General features: G+C 50.3%; 2 protein-coding genes across 2 annotated transcripts in view; both read left to right on the forward strand.

The window, feature by feature from the left end:
- DDB1 (damage specific DNA binding protein 1) overlaps positions 1-5,217 on the forward strand; it is a 28,220-nt gene extending 23,003 nt beyond the window's left edge. Inside the window, exons 22-27 of the mRNA XM_003419368.4 lie at positions 1,274-1,444; positions 1,841-1,950; positions 2,204-2,373; positions 2,575-2,677; positions 3,740-3,863; positions 4,474-5,217. Of these exons, the coding sequence (XP_003419416.1) occupies positions 1,274-1,444; positions 1,841-1,950; positions 2,204-2,373; positions 2,575-2,677; positions 3,740-3,863; positions 4,474-4,557 (762 nt within the window). The 3' untranslated portion in view covers positions 4,558-5,217. The remainder of the gene's footprint in view (positions 1-1,273; positions 1,445-1,840; positions 1,951-2,203; positions 2,374-2,574; positions 2,678-3,739; positions 3,864-4,473) is intronic.
- A 6,448-nt stretch (positions 5,218-11,665) lies between these two features.
- VWCE (von Willebrand factor C and EGF domains) overlaps positions 11,666-18,580 on the forward strand; it is a 33,798-nt gene continuing 26,883 nt past the window's right edge. The window contains exons 1-5 of the mRNA XM_064289285.1: positions 11,666-11,698; positions 12,177-12,348; positions 12,452-12,541; positions 12,895-13,023; positions 18,420-18,536. Coding sequence (XP_064145355.1) covers positions 11,666-11,698; positions 12,177-12,348; positions 12,452-12,541; positions 12,895-13,023; positions 18,420-18,536 — 541 coding nt within the window. The remainder of the gene's footprint in view (positions 11,699-12,176; positions 12,349-12,451; positions 12,542-12,894; positions 13,024-18,419; positions 18,537-18,580) is intronic.

An 18,580-nucleotide genomic window follows, 5' to 3' on the forward strand; every position in this document is an offset into this window, starting at 1 on the left:
GTGTTCAGTAGCCACATGGGGCTAGTCTACCATGTTGGACAGCAGAAGTTTAGAACTTCATGAGGTAAGCGTAGGAGTCTTGGGGTTTTAGAGTCCTGTCCTTGGTCTTGGCTATGTCCATGTCAGGTAGTGATAGGGAGGCTGACAGTGTGGGGAAGGAGGGGTGGAGGGTCTTGCAGGAGCAGGGGTCCTCATTGCCAGGGTCCCCCTCCACACCCCCACTGTTGTTGGTGTGGAGGCTAGCAAGGCTGGACTTAACCTGAAGAGGGGGTGCTTTGGAATCACCCTTGTCCCTGGAAATGGGAGTGTGGTAGCCATTGTAATGACTGTGAATGACTCTTGGAGTACATACCTGGGGAGCTAGGGTTCTTTGGACACACCTTGAGAAATCATAGCTTACTGTATTCTATCTGGGAGTGGCTATTTGTGCAAAGGTCGTGAGTGGACCCTGAAGGGAAGGCTCAAGAGAGAGAGAGTTGAGACTTTCTTCCTTGAGACTTGGCAGTGCTGAATATCTCTTCATCTGTCTGCTGATTATAAAACATCTTCATTCTTTTGGAAATGTGGTTGTAACTGAAGAAGCATTGTGGTGAAGAAAAACAGGTTTTTTTGTGTGGGGGTGGGATTGGGGTAGGGATGGGAACGGTAACCTTTAAATCTAGTTCTTTAGATTCCCTTAATTATTTGACAGTGTTTCTGTTGGCCTTTGGGTTCACATCAAAAGTTCCCTGAAGGCACAGGTTTGTGAGAACGGTTCATAAAAGCAGTTTGTTGGGAGGTGAGCTTATTCCTTTCTGATCAGGAAATCGAAGGCTCATCTTTTCTTTCCAGAGAGAGAGTGCTGTGTTTACCAAACTTCAGCCACAGAGACCATCTTCAGTCATGTCATAGTATTATCTGCATTACCGTTAAGATTTTTTTTAAATATACTTTTGATTCATTTTTTTTTTTTTTAATGTATTTCTTCATTGTACTTTAGGTGAAGGTTGACAGCAAATGAGTTTCTCATTAAACAATGCACATTGTTTTCTGACTCTTTATATAAAGGAAAGCTCTACATCAGTGGTTGGATGTGCTAGCTATAGTTCTGTATTTCATAAATATATACTGCTGGAATACAAAATGTTCCTTGAAGCACCACACAAGACCATTCCACATCTCGTTGCACTTTGGCAAATGGTGCTGCAGACAGAGGAACAAGAAGTGGGGAAAAACAGGCATCCCGAGAGGATTCGGGCCCCGCGGGTTGTAAGAAAGGCAATACCCTTCCCAGGTGCGGCTTTACGAGTGGACGACAGAGAAGGAGCTTCGCACCGAGTGCAATCACTACAACAACATCATGGCCCTCTACCTGAAGACCAAGGGTGACTTCATCCTGGTGGGCGACCTGATGCGCTCAGTGCTGCTGCTCGCCTACAAGCCCATGGAGGGGAACTTTGAAGAGGTAGTAGGGGTGGGGTGGAAGGCTTCTCCATCAAACCATGACCCCTGCATGTTTTTTCCTGGTGGTGACGGCTCATCGAGTCCAGTGGGGACAGAAACGTTCTCCCTAGAGCACGCATCCTGCCTGGATCAAGTACTTGTAGAGAATCCCCGCATGAACTCTGAGCAGAATCTGTCTCTGGAGTACTGTTAACCAAATGGGCTTCACTGGCCAGAGATTTGAGGGGAGAATCTCTCCAGGGTTGAGGCTGTTAAACACAGGGCTGTGTCTTTTACAGTGTAGGCTCGTGGCTTCTGGCTAAAAAAAAGATAAGTCCTACAACTGGATTCCATGCTTAGGTAATCAGTTCCAGCCCAGAACTGATCATATTTTCTCATTCTGACTTGTCTGTTTAAGATTGCCCGAGACTTTAATCCCAACTGGATGAGTGCTGTGGAAATCTTGGATGACGACAATTTCCTGGGGGCTGAAAATGCCTTTAACTTGTTTGTGTGTCAGAAGGATAGGTGAGTGACCAGCTGGATGGGAATGGTGGGAGAGGGCTGGAGCTCCTGGACAGATGAGGGTGTTGGCTTCTTTATCAGGTTTGGGACACCTCTTCACAGAGGTTAAACTTTTTAGTGAGCGAATCAAAGGCCACAAAATTGGCCTCTTGAGACTGGCTTCTTTGCCATGGAGTGTATGGGCTCAGAATGTAGCGTCCACTGCACATGGGCCTACTATCAGGCCCAGTGGTGAGTTTCCCACACTGCCTTTCAGTGCTGCAACCACGGATGAGGAGCGGCAACACCTTCAGGAGGTTGGTCTCTTCCACCTGGGCGAATTTGTCAATGTCTTTTGCCATGGCTCTCTGGTTATGCAGAATCTGGGCGAGACTTCTACTCCTACCCAGGGCTCGGTGCTCTTCGGCACAGTCAACGGCATGATTGGTAAGGCTAACTCATGCAGAGGTGCGTTAAAGGCCTACCTTCCTGAGATCACCATTCGAGGGACTAGAGAGAGCAGTTGGACAAAGCCTAGCAGTTTACTAAGGAGGCCGCGGCAAGCTTGCCCCTCCTGGGCTGCCCTTGGTAAAGGTCACCCTGGGCTCTGGAGCTCTCTGCAGCTAACTGCCCCCTTCGCTTCTTCAGGGCTGGTGACCTCACTGTCAGAGAGCTGGTACAACCTCCTGTTGGACATGCAGAATCGACTCAATAAAGTCATCAAAAGTGTGGGCAAGATTGAGCACTCCTTATATCCTTCCAGAGGCATCCCCTTGCTAGGAGGCACATCCTGGTAGATGCACAGAGCTGCGTTGCCCTAAGATGGATGCTTTTGGAAGCAGCCGTCTATTTAGGAAATGTCTTGACTAGGTTCCTTTGGGGAAACAAGCTTTTCTTTTCTTTCTTTTTTTAAACTTATGGAAAATTTGAAACAAAAATAATAGTAGAGAGAACATAGTATAATGAACCCCATGTACCTATCACCCAGCTTCAGCTATCCATCTTGGAAAGGTACATTTATGAAATGTGTCTGCCTCTGGCCTTCTTGCTGTTGCATGTCAAACAATAAGTTTAGATTACAACTTAGGAGCGCATCCTTTCAGGAAACTTGTTGAGGGCAGCAGTGTCTGAGGACCCTCGCCAGGAGAGGGGAAAAGTGAAGAAGCCGAAAGCTCCAGAGGCCCAAGAATCAACCACCCTGGACGTCCAGAACCCAAGCCCTGTTGGAAGTTTCCCTTCGTTAAAGGAGATATAAAGAGCCCTTCCCAGGCAGGAGGTAGGAGGGGCTTCTGACTGTGGGGCTGTGGGACAGATTACGGCCCTGTTAGAAGACAGTGTGTGTGGCCCAGCTACAGCCAGGGAGGAGGGAGCCGGGCTGATGATGTGGTTTTTCACTACCTAGCCGAACTCTTGGCACGCCACCTTTCTCCCTGAGCCCCAGGTCGTTCATCTGTGAGGCATCGAGGTTAGCCTTAGACAAGTGGTTCTTATTAGGCGCGGACATCAGCTTCGCCGGCAGCACTTTCTAAAAACCTCCACACATGGCCAAGCTTATAGCCTAGTAAAGTCTCATCCGTATTTTTAAAGACATTATTTTGAAGATCCATCCCAGTTGAGATCCACTGGATTAGGTAATAATTTTACATTTCTTTCATTTCTAAAAATGTCCAAAAAGCGATGTGACTGTTAGTTGAAATGGTCATTTCCTATTTTAATCCTGACGATCACTGTATAGTTCTGCTCAGAGGAAGGGATGGATGAACGGGGGAGGGTATTTACACATAACTGCACGTTCCTTGACTCGCCTGTCCACTTGGAGATCCTTTCATACTGAGCGAAAAACAGAACCGGCCACAGGCTTCATTGATGGGGACTTGATTGAGAGTTTCCTGGATATCAGCCGGCCCAAGATGCAGGAGGTTGTGGCAAACCTACAGGTAAGCTTTGCTGTATTTAGCCCTGGAGCCAGCCAAACAAGTCCATCCTGGGGCAGGGCATGCCAGCAGACCATCAGAACTCTGGGTGCATCTCCTCTGTGATTCCAAGATGACAAAGGCCCAGTCTAGGCCTTTTCTTTACCTGCATGGGCAGGTGGAAAAGGAGATGTGGTGAGACTCATAGATACCTACCAGGTACCAGGCACTGTACCTTTGTTAACTTCTGTTCTTTGGCAGCAAGGCATATTTGGGCACATCTGGGCCTCTGGCAGACCCAAAGGTAGGATATGGGGTCAGGATCCTTCAGGGAAGAGAAGTTTTTACAGTGCTGGAGTTTGGAGTATTACTCACTAGAGAGGTGCCTCTGGGGAGCCATCCTTAAAGAGGGAGAAATGATTGCCAAGTGGTATCATAAGACACAGCTTTGCCCACAGTCGACCTTGCTGACTTGTATCCCCAAAGGAGAACTGCATGGCCTGGTGGCACTGTATACCTCCTATATCTCTAGCTTGTGGGGATAATGGCCCTGAAAACTGTAGGCACCCCCTTTCCCAGGTAAAGGAGAGTGCCCTCTTGGCCCTCACAGAGCTTCCTACTTTCCTCATTGCAGTATGATGATGGCAGCGGCATGAAGCGAGAGGCCACAGCAGATGACTTGATCAAGGTTGTGGAAGAGCTAACTCGGATCCATTAGCCAAGGGCAGGTGTACTCCCTTCCCAGGCCCTCCCCGCTCCTCCTTCCCCTCTGCCACCATTGTCTTGGCCATGGGAAACATTTCCCTGAGCCAGCTGCCTCAAAGCCCAGTTCACCTGTGTGGAAGTGGGATTTCTTAGAACTAAAACCAGCTCACTAGAGACCTGGGAATGGGCTGAAGGTGAAATCTTATCTTCCTGGATTTTCACCAGTCTCACATGATTCAACCATCACCTTGGACCACCAAGCCTTGATTGGTATTGGCCAGTGTTCCTCCTTCCAGGGAGGGATTTGCAGCTCTTTGGCCGAAAGGAAGCTGTGTGTTACTCTTTCTCACTCATGCGTTGTCCTCTGCTATCTTTTCATTTAGGTTGGGAGTGTGGGGAGGTTGTGGGTAGGGGGAAGAGGGGTGGGAGGGTTTGTTGTCTTTGAAGTGAGAGCTTGCTTCCTTTTACTCTCTTGCCTCTGAGAGTTTTGGGGTCTGGAGGCCTGACCACCAGGCCGGGGGCTGCCTGAGCATAAAACCTGGAGATGGTGGATGATTCCCCAAGCCACAACCCTTCTATCTCTGGGAACTGCCTTCAGAGAGAAGGAGTTGGGAGGACGTGAATTGGTTGTTAGTTTCTGAGTTTTATCAAATAAAGTAGAATCTAAGAAAGAGCTATTCGTTCGCGTCTTTCTTTCCCCTGCTATCCAGCGTTCCAGTCATACTGTGTCCAATTTACGGCAAACTCGTTTTCCTCCTCTGGCAGCTGCTGCAGTCACTCGTCCTTGCTGCTAGAGCTCCTCGCAACTAGTGAAGTGACATCAGTACCTCCTCTTTGCCATGTGATTGTTTTTGGTGGAATCCCAAGAATGACGGGTGTCAGGTTTTAGAAATCCAGTGGGTCTCTTTGGTTGCCCCTGACTCTAGGGTCACCACTGGATTCCCAGTTGCCTCTACTGCTGGCCTGGGCATTGCTTGGGCTGCCCTTCCTGACTTCATTTTACAGCCAGATTTGCTTGCAGCAGCCGGCCAACTAGCCCCCCAGGCATCGCTCCTTGGCTGCAGTCAAGTAGCCCCTCATGCACCTCCCTGCCTCCCGTGGCCACGTGCCCTTTGGCTTCTCATTTTATTTCCTCTGCTCCAATCAAGGGAACCTGTGGTGCCTTTGGTTTGAAAGTACTGGAGTAGGGCACGTTTGCGATTCACCCTTCTGTCCAGTAAACAAAGCACATCTTCTTTGAGCTCCGTGGGTCAGAGTGTGTGGGACCACATTTCCACCAGTGATCCACTGGGAATAAAGGCTGCTCTGTCCCAGCAGTGGAGTAGGGCTGATCCTAGGCATATTGGCTGGCTCTTTTAAGACCAGCCTTTGATACGGTGTCAGGAAAATTGTGGTTTCAAGTTCAAACTGTGGCTTTGAGGGATTCTAGCTTAAAAGGAAAAGTGCCAGGGCGCATCTCTACTTTGGGGGTCTTCTGGAGTAAGTTTCCTTCCTTGGAGGCATTCCTTGTGTTTCATTATCTTTCTTTTCCCCTTACTCTCCTGGGATTTCTGAGGGTGGGGGGTAAGGGTCTTGAGAGAAAAAATAATCAGCATCTCACAAAACCACTGTTTGAACTTGAAACTCAACACTGTGATTTGAATTCTCTAAAGTTATGGTTTGAATTTGAAAAGGCCTGCCCCCACGCCAGAGACCAGCTTTAATGAGGCAGGCAAGCAACAGTCTCCAGATTGTGATTATTTTAAGAATTTAATCCTAGATGGGAGGCTTGACCGTGAGGTGCCAAGATCAGGAAGACAGACTGGTGGGAGTATTAGCCTGGTGCTCTTTAGTGGTCTGGCATTCAGCCCTCGAGACCTGCTACACTGAGTAGAGGGTTCTTATCAGTGGCTTTAGTCCTAATTGGAAGCTGTTTTTTGTTACCTCCAGTCATGGGCCCAGTCATTCAGAACTGAATTTCCAGCAACCCTTTGGAAACTGACACTCTGCAGCCACACTCCCACGTCCCCTCTTAAAACCATTAATCACCTCTCCAGGGGTGAAAGGTTGTCTCTGGAGCCCCACTCCAGCCAGCTGGAATGGCTGCTTTCCATGTCGGCTGATGAGGTCGCCTCACTCCAGGCCTCTGCACGAACAGACCTTTGGGAAAAGAATAGAAACCCTGACTCATCACATGACCACTTGGAAAGGGTCACAACCCAGAGGCACTTTTTCTACAGCCAACAACAACTTGGATCCTCCACCCTTGGTGGAGGGTCCCTTTGTTACCAAGCAGCCACAAGTCACAGGAGTGGGGCGGAACCACAGAGGAGCTTCAGTTAGGGGGTGCGCCCAAACCACTTCTTGATGGACAGAATAGTAAGAGACGCTTGAGGAGCCTTGGAGTCAGACAAAAAGACAAAAAGTAGCTAGAACCAAATGAAAGCCAATTGCTTGAAGTTGATACAAGGAACAAGGTGAATGCCATTAGGGTTAAAGAAGCTTTATCAGGAAATGAAAGAGATGCCAGGGGCTGTCGAGAAATTTGTTTTGAGATTCACCAGCAGGCATTTACTACATCTTAAGTATCCCAAGTTCCGCCTTAGGGTAGATGTGGATTTTCTTTAAGCACCCAAGTTGCATCTCAGCTATTCCAGCTGCTCACTGGACAGTGAAGAGCAGACAGAATGAGCTTTCTAGGGGCGGGGCATAGCCAGGTAGTAGAGTTGGGAACGGAGGTAGCTGAGGTGGGCGGGCTCTTGAAGACGATGGAAAGAGGGATGACAGGTGTGTAAAAGGAAATTTTCATCCTGTGTAAATGACTTGGGAATCTGTAGGTAGCTCCTGGTGCCCGGAAGAAGGAGCATCTCTTTGCCATTGAGTGGTGATCTTCTGTAGGAATGAGAAGGGCAGTGACGCGATAGATTTTGAAGGCCCAAGGGGGACTTGCTGTTTCTCTCTATTCCTGAACAAGTCAGGGCTAGACTTCCAGGGAAGTTCTGAGTACCTTTCTGCAATCCCAGTGGATGTTGAAACACTTGAATCAAGTCATGGTGAGGAATGCAGTATGGCCATTGGGGCAGAAAGTGCAGTCTTTGGATGTTCAAGGCAAGAAGGAAAGATGGCCTAAGATTCTGAGGGTCCTTAGGACTCAGATCGGACCCAAATATGAAAGTTTCATTTTCATTTATCTTAAGACACAGAACATCTTGGCAACCTGTTTGCTGAAAATTTATTGATGCAATTAGAAGATGGGTCAAAACTAACAAGATGACCTGAAACTATGGCCCCTGGACACTCTGTTAACCCAGAACCAAAACCATTCCCAAAGCCTACTCTCAGACAAAGGTTAGATAGGACCATAAAACAAAAAATAATACATGTGACGAGTGTGCTTCTTAGTTCTATCAGATACAAGACCAAATGGGCAGCTGCCGTTCAAAGCCAGCTTAAGGAGGCAGGAGGGCACAGGAACTGGTTGAATGGGCACAGGGAACCCAGGGTGGAAAGGGGGAGTGTGCTGTCACGTTGTGGGGATTGCGGCTAATGTCACAAAATAATACGTGTATAAATTTTTCAATGAGACAACTTGAGCTGTTGAAAAGAAGGCATGATGAAAAGAAAAAAAGGACTCTCGGCGGGGGGAACTAACAAAGATAAGCTAACAGGTTTAAATGTGAACATGTGCAAAAACACAATCACACAGATTCAGGTAGGGAGATAAACTTAGCAGCCTATGTTCCAAAAACAACATACAAATACGACAACAACCAAAGACACTTGGGGTTTCCTTTGGCTGCAAATTCTGTGTTATGACCTAACAGCATTATAGGGTTGCCAAAAACAAAAACAAACAAGTAATATTAGGCTGCATTAGTCAAAGTATGGTGTCTGGAAGGAAAGAGGGGAGAGTCCAGGCCACTGTTGGCAAGCCATGTTCATTTGTGGCCACCATTGTTAAGGACTTCTGTGACAGGCCAGCAGAGGGCAACTGTAGAAGAGCCAAAAACTTTTTTTTTTTTTTTTTAAAGCTGGAAAGAAAAAACACTTTCTGACAAATGTAGTTATTCAAAACTGAATTGGGCTGCCTTTTGACAGGTAGCGAGCTCCTTATCCCTGGAAGTGTTTAAGTAAAAGCTTGACTAATCGGGCCTGGTTGGCTAGGGAAGATTCCTGACAGAACAGAAGGTAAAATTCAGACATCCTTCCTTTCAGCTTTCTCCCAACTGGGTGGTTCTGACTTCATCCACCCCCTACTCACCACTTTCCTGCCCGAACCTCTCCGCTGGCTTCTAGTCTCCGTGTGGCCCGGGGCAGTCGCAGAAGGGGGCAAAAGACACTTCCAGTTCTGCTTCTGTCTTTCCACTGCCAACTGCCCCAGCTCCACCCTCACCCCCTCCCCCATCCAGTAGCTGGGGAGACACCATCTGCCCCCTGGGTGCCCAGAGGAGCCTGTGTCCCCCAGCCAAGGAGCAGATGGGTCCGCTCTGCGCTCCCAAGAGTTAAAGTGAGGACCTGCTGGCAGGCTGGGGCGTCCGGCCTAGAACTAACCAGGGCGCAACGACCCAGCGTCCTGGGTTTGCACTTCCATGCTTCCCACCTTCTCTTGACAACAGAGGCATCTCGGGCTCCCACGAGACAGGCAATGCCGGGGCGCACAGCCTCTGGCGCCAGCCTTGTTCCCCGAAATCCCTTTCCTCCCAGGGCCTCCTCGGTCTGACGCCCACAGCCCTTCGCAGGAAGCCGAACTCCTAAACCCGGGCAGGGGGTGTGGGCGGAGGGGGAAACCCCGCCCCTAAAGGTCCTTGATCTTTGCCCCCGTCTCGGGCTCGGCGCCTCTCGGAGAGGCCACCGTCGGGCGGGTGGGCGGTGCTGCCTTTTGTGTGTCTCGCTCTGAGGTGCCGGAGACCCCCAGCCTCCCGCCGCGGCCCCTAGCGGCCCCCGGCCCCACCTCCTCGGCGTCCTCAGCGCCCCCCCCCGCCGCCCGGCTCTGCTCTGCTTGCCAACTCGGGGCTCACTGGTTCGCTCCCCGCGGCGCCCGGAGGAGGGGCGAGGCCGGCAGCCCCCTCCCCCGCGCGGCGCCGGAGCCGAGCGGAGCCGGGGACCCTCCGCCGCCGGTCATGTGGGCAGGACTGCTGCTCCGGGTCGCCTTCGCCGCGCTCCTGCTGCCGGGGGCCTCGGGCCGAGGCTACACAGGGAGGAAGGCGCCCGGGCACTTCACCGCCGAGAGGTAAGCGCCGCGTCTCTGCCCGGCGCCGCGGGAGCGCCACCGGCGTGCGGAGGAGCGCAGAGGGCTCCCCCGAGCCGCCGCAGCTGCGGTCGGGGCTCCCGTCTGGGGCGCCGGCGCGCGGGCGCAGCCTCGGGGGTCCGGACAAAGACACGGCAACTTGCGACCCAGGGCGAGTACCCGTTCTGTGCCCCTGTTTGCGATCTGGGGGGTCCAAGACAGGGGTGGGAACGGGGACAGAGAGGCAGGCTCCGGGTGTGCCCATCTCAGCCTGCCCTGGACCGCGGACCCCTGACGCCAGAGCCCTGGACGTGCCACCTGGTCTCCGGACTGGCTTTTACTCCCGACCGTGTCGCTTGCTCTGCAGGGCAGTGCCTGGCCTCCCCGGCCGCGCCGGCCGTCAGGGGCTGGGGGCTTCCCTGTGCCCTGGCCCCACGCACTCCGCGGATCTTGGAACCGCGGGGCCCTCCGGGTTGTTTGGTTTCCGCCTGTGCGGGCGCGGGCAGGGTTGGGGTGCCCAGCGCCGCCTTCCCCACGTGCTCTCTCTCCCAGGCGGGAGGCCGGGCCGCCGCGTGTGTGCGTGATGCTCCTAGCGAGGGAACACGCTGTCAGCGGGCGGCCTGGCCCGCGGCCACGCTCCTCCGGGGGCGCGCAGCGGGGGCGGTCCTGCCGGGCTCGCGGCTCGCACGTGTGTTCTGCGGCCCCTGCCAGTTCCTGCTGGGATCGCGGCTGGGGCTCCGCGGCGTCTCAGAGCCTTCCAGCCACCTGTCTCCGTCACTGCCAGCTCAGGGTGGCTCCTTGGGGCGCTCTGGCGGGTGCTCGGGCTCTGCCCACTTGGGGTTCGGCTCCACCAGCCTCCCGGAGCATCGGCCTCTCTGCCACTTTGGTGGCACCGCCTGCCCCTTTTAAAGGCACGACATGTCTGAGGATCAGGAGCTGCGGCCCCTCCCTCCCTGGCTGCTGCCACAATAAATTCAGCAAGGGGGCTGGGGTGGGACATACCACGGCCCGGGAGGGCCTCTCTTCTGCGATGGCTTCAGAGAGGAAAAAAGTGCCTCTCGAGGTCCAGGGACAGTTTTCCGTAGACATCTCTGTCCTGCCATGGCGACCTGAGCTTCCCTTTCTAGAATCCTTGTCAAGTTTGAAATTACCTTTTCAGTGTCTACTTCCCCCACCAGATGTTTCTCCCAAGAGCAGGGGCAAGTCTCCCTTGTCCTTCCAGGCCCCCAGCACCTGGCACAGTGACCGGCACTGAGTGGGCACTCCGTGAACTGACTGGTGGAATGATATTCCTGTCAACCTCTGAACACGGGTGAATCTCAGTTGGGAAGGGTTTTCTAGGCCCTATTCTGCTATACTAGGATTCCCAATTTAACCCAGTGACTTCGTCACTCTCTGCCCAGCCCATCGCTGGAGCCAATTGCAGTCGCAGTTTCTGTCCCCCTCTGGGCCTTTGCACATGCTGTTCCCTCTGCCAGGAATCCCTGCTCTCTTTCTCCTTTCCCCCTGCTGCCCCCACTCAGCCTACAAACTGCCCTTCCGGGAAACCTCTCCTGACTCGCCGTGGGGCTCCATGGGTCACCTGTCATACTGTCCTATCACCAGGTTCCTTGTCTGCCCAGCATCCCTTGAAGGTAGAGACGGTGGCTTGTTCATGGCTGCACTGCTGTGCCTTGCCCAGCGTCAGGCACACAGTTAGATGCATGTCTGGCTTTCTGTCCTTTCTGGACACTGGCTTCCCTCTGCCAGCCGTGGGCCCTGTGTCCTGGTAGAGCAGATTTTTTTTCCTCTAGCTTTGGACAGCTCAGTGACCCCCATCCCAGGGATATTGCCTATGCCAGTGCCCCCTCCAGGGTGCCCTCCTTCCTCTCCCTTCTCAACCTTTCCCTCAGCAGCCATTTACTGAGTACTTCCTATGTGTCAGGCACCACCCGAGGTGCTGGGACCAGTAAGTAAGATGAAGCCGCATTCATGGGGAGGTGGTAGAGGAGATAGCGTGAACAGATCCACAATAAATAAGCAATTGAATGTCCCAAGAAGTAAGTGTTCTGAAGAGGAATAAAGCACGGTAAGAGTGAACAAGAAAGGTCCCTCTGAGAAAGCAACATTGGGGACCTGGGTGAAGTGAGAGAATGAGCTAGATGGATTTCTAGGGACAGGACTTGCTGAGAGAGAAAACTGCGAGTGCAAAGGTCCTGAGGCAGCTGGGATGTCCCTGGGGCTCCTCAGCTCTGAGGCCCCTCTTCTAGCAGCTCTTTGCTCCGTAATCATGTGTCAGCAACTTGGGAGGCTCGTGTCTGTTCTCACAAACCATTGTGTTTGTCCTGCCTCCCAGGAGAGATTGTCTGGGTCATCTTTCTTTGGACACTTCCCATTGTCCCTCCAGGAGATCTCAAGAACTGGTTGTTGATTGACTTTCTGACCAGTTTGGGGCGTTCACTGCCCTGCTGTCCAATCCGTGTCCCAGTACTGAATGTGGAAAACGCTCTCTCCTCTCTTGCAGGCGCCGGCTAGGTCCCCACGTCTGCCTCTCGGGGTTCGGGAGTGGCTGCTGTCCCGGCTGGGCACCCTCCATGGGCAGTGGGCACTGCACCTTGCGTAAGTGCCCATCCCTCTGCCCCCTGCCTGCTCCACCAGCAGGGCACGTGGCTGGGCTGGCCTGGGGTGGCCACCACACCCTCATTTGCGTTTCTCCTCTCAGCCCTCTGCTCCTTTGGTTGTGGGAGTGGCATCTGCATCGCTCCCAATGTCTGCTCCTGCCAGGATGGAGAGCAAGGGGCCACCTGCCCAGGTAACAGGACGGGCAAGGGCTGACAGGAATGATGGTATTAACCCTGATTGAGATTTGTGCCAGGCACTGGGCATTTGAAATGTGTTCGATCATATCATCTTCCAGCTACCCTGTTAAAAAAAAACCCTGTTAGGTAGAACTTATTCCCATTTTATAGATGAGGAAACTGGGGTGTAGAAGTTAGTGACTTGCCCAGGGTCACATAGCTTAGTCAGTGGTGCAGCTGGATTTACACTCAGATCTGTTTGCCTCCGGAGCCACCCTCCCAAGAGAATTCAGGAGGAGCCCCAGTGAGGTGGGGGGAGGCAGGGACTGCAGGTGGTGTCTGCTCACCGGTGTGATGCCTCTTTTAGAAGCCCATGGACCCTGCGGGGAGTACGGCTGTGACCTTACCTGTAACCATGGCGGCTGTCAGGAGGTGGCCCGCGTGTGCCCCCTGGGCTTCTCGATGACAGAAACAGCTGTTGGCATCAGGTGTACAGGTGAGAGGCCTGGGAGCAGTACAAGTGTCCCCCCCCACCGCCACCATGAGCAATGGGGACGGGACGGGAGCTCTGTTCCCTCTTCCCTGTCCGGCCAGAATCATGTGCAGAGAGATGTAAGGGGGAGGCTGAGCCAGGACGAGCTGTGAAGCCTGAGGGTGCGGGAGGCACAGAAACAAAAGAAATAACCACACTTCTGTTATTTCACAGTATTTACTGGGCACTTATGGGCTGGAGTCTCTGGGTGATGCAAACAGTTAACTTGCTTGGCTGGATTTGAAGGTTCTAGTCTACCAGAGGCACCTTGGAAGAAAGCCCTGGCGATCTACTTCCAAAAACTCAGCCATTGAAAACTCTATGGAACACAGTTCTACGCCGACACACATGGGGTGGCCGTGAGATGGGGCCGACTTGACGGTAACTGGTATTATGGTCCAGAAACTGGCTAGAGGTGCAGTTAGGAGGGTGACCAGTTGGTCCCTGTTGTTACAGAGCTTCCGAATAGGGGGCAGGGAGATGAATAACGGGACAGTGACAGTCCAGTGTAATGGGGACCAGAAGCCAGGAACTGCCAGGTGCCGGGGGCACAGAGAGGACACGTTACCTGCATTGGGGGCTGGTTCATCAGGGAAGGGTCCCTTGGGAACACAGCATTTGAAAAATAAGGGAGGGGGGAAGCAAATCTCAGTATTTTGTGAAAATATTATTTGCGATAAAAAAAAAAAAATCCTACAAAATTTATTGCCTAGCCCAGAGGCAGCCACTGTGATCTGTTTCTTATGTATCTTTCCAGAAAGTTGAAAAGTCTTTTTGAAGTTTTAACTTTGTTAAAAGTGTTTCTCCTTGCTGAATATGAAAGTAAGAGACAACTCATTGTTTCAAATTTGGGAAACAAAGGTAGAAAGATGAAAACAAACATCCCCTGGGAGTCCCAACCCAGAGATACTTGTTACTAAAATGTTGAAGGTATTTTTTCTGCCCTTTCCCCTGGGAGTGTGTTTAAGTGTATGTGTGTTAGGCATGCATAGGTGTGTGTGTTTTATAAAACTGGGGTCACATACACTTTTGTTCATTATTTTTCTCACTTAACTTTATTTTGTGAGTATTACTAAATATTCTTCATGTGGCTTATTGTTGCTCTTAGGCGCCGCAGAGTCCGTTCTGACTCATAGCGACCCTGTGTACAACAGAACAAAACATTGCCTGGTCCTGCACCATCCTCATCGTTGTTGCTATGCTTCAACCCATTGTTGTAGCCACCATGTCAGTCCATCTCTTGAAGGTCTTCCTCTTTTTTGCTGACCCTCTACTTTACTAAGCTTGATGTACTTCTCCAGGGACTGGTCCCTACTGATAACATGTCCAAAACATGTGAGACAAAGTCTCACCGTCCTTGCCTCTGAGGAGCATTCTGGCTGTACTTTTTCCAATACGGATTTGTTGGTTCTTTTGGCAGCCTGTGGTATATTATATGTTCTTGGCCAACACCGTAATTCAAAGGCATTAGTTCTTATTCATTGTCCAGATTTTGCATGCATATGAGGCGATTGAAAACACCACGGCTTAGGTCAGGTGTAACTTAGTCCTCAAAGTGACAGCTTTGCTTTTTAACACTTTAAAGATGTCTTTTGCAGCAGATTTGCCTAATGGAATACGTCATTTGGTTTCTTGACTGCCACTTCCTTGGGTGTTGATTGTGGATCCGAGTAAAACAAAATCCTTGACAATTTCAATCTTTTATCCATTTATCACATTGTTACTTATTGGTCCAGTTGTGAGGATTTTCGTTTTCTCTATTTTGAAATGTAACCCAGACCGAAGGCTGTGGTCTTTGATCTTCATCAGTAAGTACTTCAAGTCCTCTTCACTTTCAGCAAGCGAGGTTGTGCCATCTGCATTTTGCAGGTTGTAAATGAGTCTTCCTCCAATCCTGATGCCTCGTTCTTCATATAGTCCAGCTTCTTGGATTATTTGCTCACCATAAAGATTGGATAAGTATAGTGAAAGGATACAACCCTGATACACACCTTTCCTGATTTTAAACCATGCAGCATCCCCTTTTCTGTTCGAGCGACTGCCTCTTGGTTTATGTACATGTTCCTCATGACCACAGTCAAGTGCTCTGGAATTCCCATTCTTCTCAATGTTAGCTATAATTTGTATGATCCACACAGTCAAATGTTTTTGTATAGTTAAAACACAGGCAGTCATCTTTCTGGTGTTCCCTGCTTTCACCCCAGATCTGTCTTACATCAGCAATGATGTCCCTCATTCCATGGCCCCTTCTGAGTCTGGCCTGAATGTCTGACAGTTCCCTGTTGATATACTGCTGCAACTGCTTTTGAATGATCTTCAGTAAAGTTTTGCTTGTGTGTGATATTAATGATACTGTTTGATGATTTCCACATTCTGTTGGATCACCTTTCTTTGGAATGGGCACAAATATGGATCTCTTCCAGTCAGTTGGCCAAATTTCTTGACGTAGACAAGTGAGTATCTCCGACAATGCATCGTTTGTTGAACCATCTCAACTGGTGTTCTTTCAATTCCTGGAGCCTTGTTTTTCTCCTGTGCCTTCAGTGCAGCTTGGACTTCTTTCTATACTATCAGCTCTTGATCATATGCTACCTCCTGAATCGATTGAATGTTGGAGGACTATTTTTGTGTTTTCCTTTCATCTTCTTCTGATGCTTCCTGCATCCTTCAATATTTTGTCCATAAAACCCTTTGCTGTCGAGTCAATTCCAACTCATAGTGACATCAGAGGACAGAGTAGCATTGCCCCATGTGGTTCCAAGGAGCAACTGGTGGATTCAAACTGTTTTGTTTAGCAACTGTAGCTCTTAACCAGTGTGCCACCGGGGCTCCATTTTGCCCATAGTATCCTTCAATATAGCAACTTGAGACTTGAATTTTTCCTTCAGTTCTTTCAGCTTGAGAAATGCCAAGGGTGTTCTTCTCTTTTGGTTTTCTAACTCCAGGTCTTTGCACATTTTGTTATAATACTTTATCTTCTCAAGCCGCCCTTTGAAATCTTCTGTTCAGTTCTTCTACTTCATCATTTCTTCCATTCACTTTAGCTGCTGTATGTTCAAGAACAAGTTTCAGATTCTCTTCTGACATCCATTTTGGTCTATTCTTTCTTTCCTGTCTTTTTAATGACTTTTTTTTTTTTTTCATGTATGATGTCCTCGATGTCATCCCACAATTCCTGTGGTCTTCGATCACTGATGTTCAACGTGTCAAATCTATTCTTGAAATGGCCTGTAAATTCAGGTGGGGTATACTCAAGGTTGTACTTTGGCTCTCATGGACTCTTTAAAAAATTTTTTCAGCTTCACCTTGAACTTGCATGTGAACAATTGATGGTGTGTCTCGCAGTCAGCCCCTGGCCTTGTTCTGACTGTTATTGAGCTTCTCCATTGTCTCTTTCCACAGATGTAGTTGATTTGATTCCTGTATATTCCATCCAGCAAGGTCCATGTTTATAGTCACCACTTATGTTGTCGAAAAAGGTATTTGCAATGAATGAGTTGTTGGTCTTGCAGAATTCTATCATGCGATCTCTGGCATTGTTTCTATCGCCAAGGCCACAATTTTCCAACTACTGATCCTTCGTCTTTGTTTCCAGCTTTCAAATTCTAATCACCAGTAATTCTCAATGCATCTTGATTGCATGTTTGATCAATTTCAGACTGCAGAAATTGGTAAAAATCTTCAATTTTTTCATCCTTGGCCTTAGTGGTAGGTGCATAAATTTGAATAATAGTTATATTAATTGGTCGTCCTTGTAGGTGTATGGATATTATCCTATCGTTGACAGTGTTGTACTTCAGGATAGATCTTAAAATGTTCTTTTTGACAATGAATGTGTTGCTATTCCTCTTCAATTTGTCATTACCGTCAGAGTAGACAGTATGATTGTTGGATTCATGATACAGCTGCTGTAGATACCCAGTTCTCGTTATTGGTCATTTAGATTATCTGCAGTGCTTCGCTACTATAAACGATGCTGCAGTGAGTGGCATCTCTGGTCATTTCCCAGAAGAAGAGCTATTGGGTCAAAGGCTATCAACTAAAGAAGTCTCTGAGTTTGTGGTTTGTTGCACGACCCCCTTCTGAGAGGGTGAAGCAATTGATCTTCCCCCAAGTGCCTTCCATGCGTTTGCAGTTAATTTGGAATCCGCTCAGTAGCAAGGTGGTGGAGGGGTGGCGGATAGGGTGGAGTGTCTTTTACTGCAAGCTCTGATGGTGCTGTGGTTAAGAGCCAGGGGCCCTACAGCTGCTAACAGAACGTCGGCAGTTGGGATCCATCAGCCACTCCTTGGGAACCCTATGGAGCAGGTCTACTCTGTCCTATGAGTCGGTATGAGTAGGAATCAACTCCACAGCAACAGGTTTTTTTCTTTTTTTTTTTTTTACTGTGAGTACTTTCCACACACTTTTTGTTGCAGAGGCAAACTGCACCAAGGAGGAGCTGGTGGAGAATGTGAAAGCAAGCGCAGGACAGGGTGGCAGCCTCCACGGGCATGAGGAGTAGGACTGTGCTCTGCAGGGTTTTCAATGGCTGATTTTTTGGAACTAGATTGCCAGGACTTTCTTCTGAGGCACTGCTAGGTAGACTTGACCCACGAACCTTTCGGCTAGTAGCTGAGAGCACCAGCCAGGGTGCCCCACAGCTGGGTCTTAATGTATCTTTCCAGTTCTGTCTCCTGCTGCCCTGACAGACTGACCACCCCTCCTCCACTCCCCAAAGAGCCCCAGACAGCCATAGGGACCCTCAATCCCTTTCTCCAGCCCGTGGGGCTCCTCCTCCTGGATGCTGCAGGTCCTCTCAGCCCAGTCCCTCCCTCTAGGCACACCTGCTGTGGCAGGTTGTGACTGGTGTGGCTTGTATCACCCCCACCCTGCTGCACTGCCTCAAGTGAGTGTGACTGCCTCTCCTGTTATCAGACTGTAAACACCGAGAGAATCAGGGCTGTGTCTTGTCACATTGTGTCCTCAGCATCCAGTCTCCAGGCTTCAAGCATACAGTCAGTGCTCAATTAACATTTAAGGGAATGGTCCTGTTGATAATTTCATCAGCCTTCCTACCCTCCCCTCTGGCCTTCCCTTTCAGGGGTCTCGTGAGGTTGTCCTGTGAATGGGGCCATTGGAAACAGTTCTGTGTCAGCCCTGCCTGCATGGGGTCACAGGAGGGTGTCCAGCTCTGGCTGCATATTCCCACAGGTTCCCTCATAGCCTGATGACTGTCCTGTGCGTGGTCTGTCTTCCAGGCATGGGGGTGAGGGCAGGCTCATTGTGGTTGCAGGCTCCATGTGGGGTCTGTTTTCTCACTGTATCACATCACAGCCACGTCAGAGTGGACTGTGTGAGGCCGTTTTCTCTCTCCCCAGACATCAATGAGTGCTTAAGCTCCTCTTGTGAGGGCCACTGCGTGAACACAGAAGGCGGGTTTGTGTGTGAGTGTGGGCCAGGCATGCAGCTGTCTGCCGACCGCCACAGCTGTCAAGGTGAGCCGGCAGGATGCAGAACTGCTCGGGGAGGGGGTGGAGAC

The sequence above is a fragment of the Loxodonta africana genome, chromosome 7, assembly GCF_030014295.1.
Source record: "Loxodonta africana isolate mLoxAfr1 chromosome 7, mLoxAfr1.hap2, whole genome shotgun sequence".
NCBI lineage: Eukaryota > Metazoa > Chordata > Mammalia > Proboscidea > Elephantidae > Loxodonta > Loxodonta africana.